The following is a 10,613-nucleotide window of genomic DNA, read 5'->3' on the forward strand; positions in this document are numbered from 1 at the left end:
GTAATATTTTAAAATTAAGAATACAGACTGTGTTTTATTTGGTTCTTGTTATAGCTTTATCTTAAATATTTTTATCAGTCAACTGTTTTGCTGTGTTAAAAGAAGAAAAAAGAAGATTAGCCTAACGCGGGATCGAAAATCAGATTTTCATTTTGAACGTCGTCTGCAAAGTGACATGTGCATCACCTCTATAAAGGATCATCCATGTTTCGTGTGTAGGATAGTTGTTCCTTATTATTTTGATGTTAGGTCTATTGCATTCAGAAAGAAAAAATATATTTCAATTTCTTAATTAAGTTTATCTACTTATTCAAGCAGGGAAACAGTTCAATGTTCTTTAAAAGTATGGCAGAAATCAATAGACTTCTAGGGAACGGGTCGATATTTGCAGCGGTGCTGTGGATGTTGTTGGCAAATATTGGCAGATTTCGAATTTCCCAGAAGTCTGCTATTGTGAAGTTACATGTAGCCCAACGGACAGACCCTACAGCAGGGATATTGCATGAACGGTAAAAACATTGGTTAACTTTTAATTATAACTGTTTACTAATAACATTTTGTGTCACTAAATTGACATTTCTATATTATATATAGGTATCTGATATGCAGATGTATACATCAATTTTTAGTCTTGTCAGAGTGTGATGTATAATACTTAAAGACCCCCCCCCCCCCTTTCCAAAAAAAATTACATTATCAATATTATAGAATAAGCTAATAAATATGATGGTGATACAACTACAAGTACTCATTTCTTATTTATATTGTACCTGGTGCATGTTAATTTAGATATGTCAGATCCTTCTCCTTGAACTTTGCATATTACTTTTTCAGGATTATGAAAGGGCTAGCTGTCATGTAGTCGGGACAATTAAGTTGCATGAGCATTGGACTGAGGAGATGAGGTGGCTACTAATTCTCCAGATAGTAATCATACAAACAAGAGGAGAATATCCATGGGACGAGTATGAACAGAGTACACATGGATCTTTGGAGGGGGATGTCCTGAACTGGGCAGTGTTGATACAAAATTATATTTTACAGGTACATTTACATTTCATTTCAGGCTCCCAGGTTTATTTTCATCTGACTCACACACATATAATACCTTGCATAGTCATTAATTTCTTGTTACAATTTTGAGTAAAATGATTTTATGCTTTAACATTGTACTTACTGACATTCATGTATTAATTTATTTTAGCTAGCCAGTGATGGCATAAAAAAGGACTTTTCCCAAGTGTATTTAGACAGGGCAAATTACACATTTGAGAGAAAAGATGGGCAAAAAATTGTAGAACAAGTTAAACAGGGACTAGGAGAATACTTCAGCAAGAAAAAGGATGCAGCAGAGGTAAATGCATCACACAGAAAAGCATGTATCTCTAACTGTTCTGAAATTACATGATCTCTTTTTACAAAATTTATGATATTCCACTTCATTTATGTAACTGTTACATACTTTTCTGCAGTTGTAAATGTATGCATTTTAGTCACTTTTTGATCTAGATTTTTGTTTCAGATATTAGCACAAAAAGTAAAGGAAATATATGAGGAGTTCTATAAAAAGAAGAACTTTAAGACTCGAAAGTTGACAGACCTGCAGCGGACTCAGTATAGAGACTCTGATATTCCTGAGCAACTGGCAGGCAGCCTTAAGTTTGCTCCGTAAGATGATTTTGTTTTGAAAAAGGAATTAAAGAAAATGTATCTATAGAATCCCTGAATCTCAGTCAGATGTTTATAAGATCACCTGAGTCATTCAGTTGACCTATTGCCATCTGGTTTTGTCCATCATTGTTTGTTATATTGTGTTGGCATATAACATATATGGAACAGGGAAAAAAATAATGTGACTTTTTTGGGTCCATGAACTTTAAAGGCCTGAGGGGTGTGACTAAAACCATATACCGGTAAACTTAATGCAGTCTCTGCATTACTCTTTACTCCTAGACATCAAGAAATAAAAATAAATTGCTATTAATTGGCATGATTGTATTGAGCCATAAACCCTCTAAAATTAATCTATTAAAATTGGGAAATTCATGGCCCCAGGGTTTGGGTGGGGCTCTATTTATTAGAAGGTGAAAATGTATACTTTAAAATGCTTTTTCCATATGTCGAATAGTGATTTTTCTTTCATATTTTTTGGCAAAGGGGGTAGCATTGATATACTGATTATATAACATGTATATATCCTTTTAGATATTACAAGCAGAATGTTAGTGAGGAGTTCTCTACTATAAAGATTGCTGACGAGGTTCCTAGAGAAGAAGAAATGACAGTAGACACTGTTAATTTTACCACAAAACTGGAAGAAGTCTTCAAAGAAAATGCCAAAAAAGATGAGTTTTTAAGGTAATGCATTTTACATATGTAACCGAGCAGTAAGGCAGATGTTATGTTTTCATCATTTATTGAGGAAATAAAGGCATTGATCTAAAATAAAGTATATAATAAATCAAAATTACAGAGATTATGAAAATACATACGAGATAAATTGCCTACAGTAAACGTTTAAGAAAAATGAACTCTATGAAAAAAATGTGTACTGTAAACTATTTAATGAAATCATACAGACTCATTATTGAAGTTACAACTTTGAATGCAAAAATACAATAAAGAGAAACGTTTGCAATCAAAATAATTACGTAAATCGAATCTTTAAATGGTAAGGAAACACATAATCAAATATATAAGATACATACCGTAAGATGCATATGATGGACACTAGATTATAATATAACGTCTTTCTTGAAAACGTATTACTGCTCTGACAGACACAGGTGAAGTGCGGTAAATTTATACTTATAATGAAAATATATTATTGGATGAAAAAATAGGAAATAACCAATCAAATTGAAGAGTCAATGAAATCATAGAATAAAACTTTACTCAGGCAACTCAAACCAGATGCGCAATAGAACTTTTGGTTAATAAATTTTAAGATTATATTTCTCAAAATGATATGAAAAAATAAATAAAAACAAATAAATACATATAGAAATAGATTTTCATAATATCACACATGAATTGCACAAAAAATATTGAAACTGTGGAGAAAAATTGATATCTACAGTGTATAATGCATTCATTGCTTAATGCAATTATATAAATAAGGATGGTATATGATTTAGATGGCAATACTTTGGATCCACGGCAGGAATTGTTCGGATATATCCTGGTAGGGAGTGGTCCACAAACTTTGCCGGGTTTTACAATGATTATGATCCTAGAGTTCGTCCCTGGTACATAGCTGCCACCAGTGGTCCAAAAGATGTCATTATTGTCTTGGACTGCAGGTATAATGTTTATATGTGTCTCCTCCAATATAGAGAGCATATAAAATGATTTTCTGTTAAGAAAAAGAATCAGTTCATGTATCAATGGTTTCATTTCATAATTACTTTCTTTTCTATGTTTTATCTAGTTTTTCAATGAAAGGTGAGAAGTTCAGCATTGCTAAGGGAGTGGCTAAGACTGTTATCAATACACTAACTAAACAGGATTATGTCAATGTTGTGTGTGCCAGGGCTAGCCATTGGGATGAAGTTGGAAAGTAAGGGGAATCTTCTATGAATGCACTCTGTAAAATCTGAAAGACATCTCTATATGTAACATGATTGGAAAGACAATAAAAACTAATAACCCATATTAGAAGGGAAATTTAAAATTTTCTTAATGAAAAAAGTACATGTTATTAAAGAATTATCTTTCTGACAGGCTTCATTACTATGGTACAACTGCACTGAGCTGTCAGCAAGACACAATGGTACCAGCCACAATAGCTCACAGAAAGGACCTTAAGGAAAAGATTCAAAAACTCAAAGCAGGGGGCACAAGTGAGCTTGAGTAAGTAGACCAGTTATTTTTTGATTAATGCCTGATGTGCAGAACCCAGCAGAGATCCGCTCTATTTGTTTAAAAGTAAATAACTATCAGTGTTACAGAATTTATTTATCTTTGATATCATTGATCATGGTATGTTTTGAAGGAAGGGCTTGGAAATTGCCTATAACTTACTAAGAAGTAACCCTCGAACCGGCTGCCAGTCTGTCATTGTTTTTGTCACTGACGGACAAGACACTGATGGTGAAAATATCAGATGTGGTCCAGGTCAGTAAAAACTCTATCCCAGATAATTATGACCAAATGAATATAGGGAGATACACATATTGACCAAAAAAAAGACTGTAGATCAATGTTATAGGGAGAAACTATCATTAAAATATTTTGTTTCACTCTAGGGTATTATACAAGGAGTGGGTATGTACCTGGACCTGTTTGTAAGTACAACTGGACAAAGGTTTGGAGTGTTGCTGATCAAAAGAGCAAGTACAGCATACCTCAGGTAAGTCTAAGAGAGTAATTTACATCATTTCATTGACTAAAAGATTCATTATTTTCAAGGTTTCTATGAACTGTTTATTTTTAGACTAGGATATTTAGTTACTTAATTAAAGAAGATGCCGAGGAGTTTCCAGGGAGATTGGCCTGTAGCCACAGAGGGAGTTTAGTGAAGCTGAACAATGGAGAGAACCTCATCTTTCAGATGAGAAACTACTTTGACTTCCTATCCTCTAGTGCCCTGAATACTAAAGCCATGTGGACCTCACCGTACCTTGATGCCTGGGGATTGGGAATCATGGTTACATACACTATACCTGTCATCAGTAATGGCACGTAAGTATTCAATCATCAGGCTCTAGGGCTGTAAAACTTAGAAAGACTCTCTTTTGATCGCCGTCTCACTTTTACAAAAGAAATTCAGGGTTGTTCCTAAGACCTGGGGTCTGAGAATTTCCCTGCCTATAATAATGTAATTCCCTGTTAATTTTGGTATTCCTCCAAAACTCCCCATCAGGGGAGAAATGGAAGATCATTTACTGTTTAAACATTGACCTTTTCAATTTTAGTTTAGTAATTTTAGGGACGACCATCGGAATTAAAAATAGAAAACCGAGACTGAGATAAAAAGTAAGCTTTTCTTAGTTTTATGACCCCAGGACCAGATTCTTACAAGCATTAAAAATATCAGGCTCAAGGAAGATATTCGGTTATTTTAAGTTTCTTTTTCATGTTACATCAAATTTTAGGACAATTGGAGTTGTTGGCGTTGATGCTACATTGGATCAGATAGAGAATTTTCTGACAAAGCATCAATGGGGAAATGTGTATTCATTCCTTATTAACAAGGAAGGGGAGACAATTTATCATCCAAAATTAAAACCAAGCACAAATGTAAGTTGAAATTTTTTTTATTATTAAGGTATACCACAGAAATATTGTACAATTTGTTACAATCATCATAATGTGTATTAAACCATTGTAATTACACTGTTTAATTATTCTAAGTGGATATAAATCTTTCAGCTTTTAGAGGATCCAATATTCATTCCAATTACACAACTAGAAACATATGAAGAATTTCCTATGATTCTAAAAGATATGAGGGAAGGGAATACAAATATGAAAGTCATTGAACAAAAGGACAAATCCACAAAGGTATTCTGGCATTTGTTGTTAATAAAATTAAGGCACTGAAAAATGTATCTCACTAAATATTTTGAAGACTAATTTTTCTCATTTCAGACCATTTTCTATGCAGCTATCAACAATTCAGAATATTCCTTTGCTTATATATTGACAGACACAGACAAGGTATTATTCAAAGGGAACTTTAAATAATTTTTTTAATATATTTTTTGAAATATATATTTGGTATAATCTTAAACAAAAACTTCCATTTAACCCTCATTATTTTCTATTCTCTTTGATATGTGTACTACCAGCTATTTCAAAGAAAACCTGTCATTTATTAATATTAATGTAGGAATTCCGACGTTCCCAGGAACCCATAGATAGATCAAGTTACACCACAAGCTACTACAATCTTCTCAAAGAGTACCTAAACCCAGTGGTGAAGGCCGAGTTTCCTCATGCCTGGGAAGAGCTGGAGATCCGTGAGAATGAGACAGAGAGATATCCAGGCTTGACCATCAGCTACAAACACTCCACCATATTTCTGGCCCCCAAGTCTCACTGTGATCCTATCCAGTACTTGTATGATGACAACCTGGCTAAGAAAACCATCAATGCACATCGCTGGATGAACTCAAATGAGACGGACCTTGGTTGTGTTGGGGATCAAATATATGATAAAGGGGTCAGGTACATTGTTTAAACTTAGTAAAAGATTTATTAGGTTTTATCACATTATTGATTAAGCAAAGTGGGCTTTCATGTCACTGGAATAAAAACCTAAGATGCAGCTTTGATTTAGTGTTAAGTATCCATAGTAGTAACTGCATGGATTGAACAAACCACAATAATTGAATCAGGAAAAAAATTCTAAACAATTTTCAGGGCTGATACATTGATAACACAACCTATAGAAGAGATCTGGAAATCAAGAGAATTTGAGTCCCTATCGCAAGTCAAATGGACAAACATTGGACTTAGGAGTGGGATGTTTAGAACTTATCCTGGCCATAGATCAAAAAGAGGATATGATCCAACAAAGTATGCATACATTATGATATGACTACTGTATTTCAATCCATATGCAAAGTTGCAAGTTTTTAGATGCAGTTTTTTGTTTTATAAGAAATAATCTTATGGAAAAACCAAGCACAAATGAGACAGAGAGATATCCAGTTACATTTCTCTGTTGGGAAATTTTCATTTTTTGTAATACATATATATGTTACATCTTTAAGGCGGCCCTGGTACAAGAGAACCAGCAGTACCCCATGGAGAACCTCAATTTCTACACCTTATATGGATGCGGCAGGAGTGGGTAAGATTGTCACCATCTCCCAGGCTGTGTTTGAGGGAATGACTCCTCGTACAGATGAGGACTGCTTCAACATCTCTAAACCTCTACCAGGAGGCTGTGTGTGTGAAGTAGATACTGACTGTATCAGTCGTAAGTACAGTTCTTAACAAATCTAATCATGCAAAAGAATGGAGAAGAAATGTTTGAAATCTTCATCATCTTACAATTCCAAGTCTAAATTTTATTGTCCTACTATGAATGTGGCTATGGCATATAGTGTTTGTCATGTCCATACTTTGTCCTACTGTCCATCCTCCATCTGTCTGTCCATTACACTTACATTTTGCTCAGGTTTAAAGCTTTCAACTGTGTGAAATTTTGATCTTGCAAATGACCTTGACTTCATTATTCCTCATTTTAATGCTTTCCTACTTTATATACTTAATTATATGAAGCAAATTTTGAGAAAAAATTTATTTGATAGATTATGTTGATTTTTAAAGACTTAATGTTAAAATAATCTAAAATTTTGTTGATTCTGTGCAGGTGTATGTTATGTGAGTGAAGCACCAGGTCCTAACTCTGACCAGCGCCGTTGTGCTACAGAGCGTGTGGAGGGAGTGACCGGTCTGGACATCCTGTATGATGATTTTCAGAACAGAACAATGGAGGCCATGCAGGCCAGTAATGGGCTGAAGTCCTGTAACCAACATTACATTTGTCCCAATGGAGAAAATAAATGTCAGACAAGGTTTGCTATCTTAAGTATAGTTGCAGTAAAATCATGATTTGAATTCAGATTGACAATAGACAATCATTAAGTATATTTAAAACAATGTACGGGTAACTTAAAATCATATTACTAAGGATCCCAAATATTAATTTTTGATTTTAAATGTTCTGTTTTTCACCTTCCTGAATTACTTCTATTCAACAGGTGCTACTTGTTTGACAGCAAGGCATTTCTTGTAATGGATCCTGACTTTTTGATAGCCAGTGCTTTAGATGAAAGTAAATATGAACAGGTCCAACTTGGGACTAAAGAGGGAGAAGTCATGAAAGACCTTATCTACAAGCATGGCTTCTTTGATCGAGGAGAGAGCATAGATTTTCAGGGATCATGTCGAATCACACCAGAAGAGCCAAAGGTGATACAATATCGTGTGATTTGAATTTGAGCATGTTTGCCTTGTCATATCCAGCAGGTGAATAAGGCACATAAAGTATAGTTAAAATTTTCAGCTATATTCTTTTTACATGATTTGTTCCTTTGCAGTTATCTCTGGATGGGATTCCCAAGAATCCAGGGGAGCAGGATGACTACATCAGAAACAAGGGTCCTATTCCTCAGTTCAACAGTGAATATGGCTGTATTCAAGATGTTATACAGTTTAAAAGTAATGATCAAGCACTAGGTATGAACACCAATATTTGTTTGAAATTTGGTATTGTAGAAGTTCGGGCTTTACGGACCGTGGATATCGGCCCGGATAGCTCAGTGGTTAGAGCAACTGACTAGTAATGCAGGGGTCCTGGGTTCGATTCCCGGTCCAGCCATATGCTTTCTTCGTGCATTTCTCCTTTCCTACTACAGTATCATACTTTATATTTTTAGATATCAATGGTAATTGAGATATTGGGTTCAAGATACCAGAGTTAAACTGCATTTTATAATTAAACAAGAGCCCAGGGGCCACAGCGCTCACCTGAGCACATCGGCTAGGAAAAAGCACATATCAGATCAGAACTGAAAGTTAACTGAGGTGGGGGGGGAGGGCTTGAATATTAACCCCCCAGGGGATCATGATTTGAACATGCTAGAATATACATTACCTGAGTATGATTCCATATAAATATTACTAATCATGGCTTTGAAGTACTTGAAAAGAAGATTTTAAAAGGTTTCCCTATATATTCCTAGGTAAAACTTTGGTTGGCCATTTTGGCCCCACCCTAGCCCCGGGGGTCATGATTTGATAAAACTTGAATCTACATTACCTGAGGATAATTTCACATGAGTTTCATCTTTCCTGTCTCAATGGTTCTTGAGAAGAAGATTTTTAAAGATTTTTCCTATATATATTCCTATGTAAAACTTTGATCAGCCATTTTGGCCCCACCCTACCCCCAGGGGTCATGATTTGAACAAAATTGAATCTACACTACCTGAGGATGATTCCACATGAGTTTCATCTTTCCTGGCCCAGTGGTTCTTGAGAAGAAGATTTTTTAATAATGCCATTAATTTTTCTTTAATTCATAATTATCTCCCCTTGGAAAAGGGCGTGGCCCTTCATTTTAACAAACTTGAATCCCCTTTACCCAAGGATACTTTGTAGCAAGTTTGGTTGAAATTGTCCCAGTGGTTCTTGAGAAGAAGATGAAAATGTGAAAAGTTTACAACAACAACGACGACAACAATGACGACGACAGACAACGGACAAATTTTGATCAGAAAAGCTCATTTGAGCCTTTGGCTCAGGTGAGCTAAAAATGAATACATTTATTGGATAAAGATTTGGACTTGTATTTTTTCCCTTTGGTTTATTTTTACTGAAAAATATATATACATATACATTTTTCAGGTCCTAGTGGAATGATAACAGGGAATGTATCTGGACCATGCATGTCTGGATTTTACTATGTGACCTCACTGCCAAAAACAAATCTTTACCTGCTCATCATAGAGAACTGGAATTCACACCCAGCCTCTTTCTTCTATAATTTCAACTGCCAAATCACACGAAGGTAAATACCGGTATGAATATTTATCTTGAAAATTTGTGTTAACTGTAAACCAGTAAAAATTGTAACTGTAAAGACAAACATAGCATGTATATTAAAATAAAAGTTTGACATCATATAAAAGAACAAGTTATTTTCTTTCATTCTATAGTACCTTATCCCACTTCCAATATAAGCTGTCCATATTTGCTCTGCTCTCAATTTGTAATGTTTCATTGAGCTTTTGAGTTTGCTTACTGTTTGTTATCTTCACATTATAGCATTGTGAACTCAGGAGCATACCGTATCATTAACGGTACATGTAATCAGGTGTCTAAGTCCAGCCGCACTCTAGCAGAGGAGGGGAAGTGTCCTAAAATGTCAGACAAGGACCTGCTGTGTATCTACACTACAGCCACGCCCCTCACCTCCACCCCTGTACTACTGTTACTGACGCTTCTATGTACATATATCTATTTATAACTGAGAACATAAAGTGACATCACTCAAACTTGTACATCGAATTTTACATCGAGTAAAATGGTTGTTAATATTTAGAATTTTTTTTCTTTTATGACAGAATGTGTATATTTTATTTTGTAAAATAGGTCTCTCTTAATAGTATTATTTAAATGTTAAATGTACTTGGACAACCTTTTTGTATTAAGTTTTATATGCAACATTTAGGGTTGGTATAAAAGTATTGTTCTATCATTTTATATAGTGGATATATGTATATCCGAAATAAATTATATAGTCAATTCATCTGTGTATGCGTTGAACTTAAAAGTAAAGTCTATACCAAGGATTGCTTTAAGTTTTAGGTATTTATAAAAGGCACTGTTGCAGAAATTATCCTGCAAGTTGAATTTTAATTTGACCTCAGCCATGAGAATCTTCCTTTTCTCATTCCAAAAGCAAAAACAGTACATATTCTATAAAAATAGTTTTTATTTAATGAAACATGAAAAATTTATGATATTGTGTCAAATTCGGATAATGATCAACATCACTCAATTTAATAAATTATCACACACATAAGTAATTCATATGAAAAAATATGAAAAATTAACTAACAAATTATAGCACAAAAAAGACATGATGCACCAAA

At 34.3% G+C, this 10,613-nt stretch overlaps 1 protein-coding gene across 1 annotated transcript; it reads left to right on the forward strand.

The window, feature by feature from the left end:
* The first annotated feature begins 266 nt into the window (after nucleotides 1-266).
* On the forward strand, nucleotides 267-10,062 carry LOC134251348 (voltage-dependent calcium channel subunit alpha-2/delta-2-like). Its single transcript, XM_062733739.1, has 22 exons — nucleotides 267-509; nucleotides 835-1,044; nucleotides 1,205-1,354; nucleotides 1,523-1,668; nucleotides 2,206-2,358; nucleotides 3,138-3,302; nucleotides 3,431-3,559; nucleotides 3,724-3,852; nucleotides 3,995-4,116; nucleotides 4,248-4,351; nucleotides 4,436-4,683; nucleotides 5,097-5,241; nucleotides 5,374-5,505; nucleotides 5,593-5,661; nucleotides 5,834-6,171; nucleotides 6,367-6,522; nucleotides 6,720-6,928; nucleotides 7,325-7,529; nucleotides 7,716-7,926; nucleotides 8,055-8,193; nucleotides 9,364-9,526; nucleotides 9,784-10,062. The coding sequence occupies exons 2-22, from the start codon at nucleotides 901-903 to the stop codon at nucleotides 9,983-9,985; spliced, it is 3,459 nt and encodes a 1,152-aa protein (XP_062589723.1). The 5' UTR covers nucleotides 267-509; nucleotides 835-900; the 3' UTR covers nucleotides 9,986-10,062.
* Nucleotides 10,063-10,613: the final 551 nt, after the last annotated feature.

Source organism: Saccostrea cucullata, unplaced genomic scaffold (assembly GCF_032062105.1).
Source record: "Saccostrea cucullata isolate Sc308-1 unplaced genomic scaffold, CSIRO_AGI_Scuc_v1 ctg197, whole genome shotgun sequence".
NCBI lineage: Eukaryota > Metazoa > Mollusca > Bivalvia > Ostreida > Ostreidae > Saccostrea > Saccostrea cuccullata.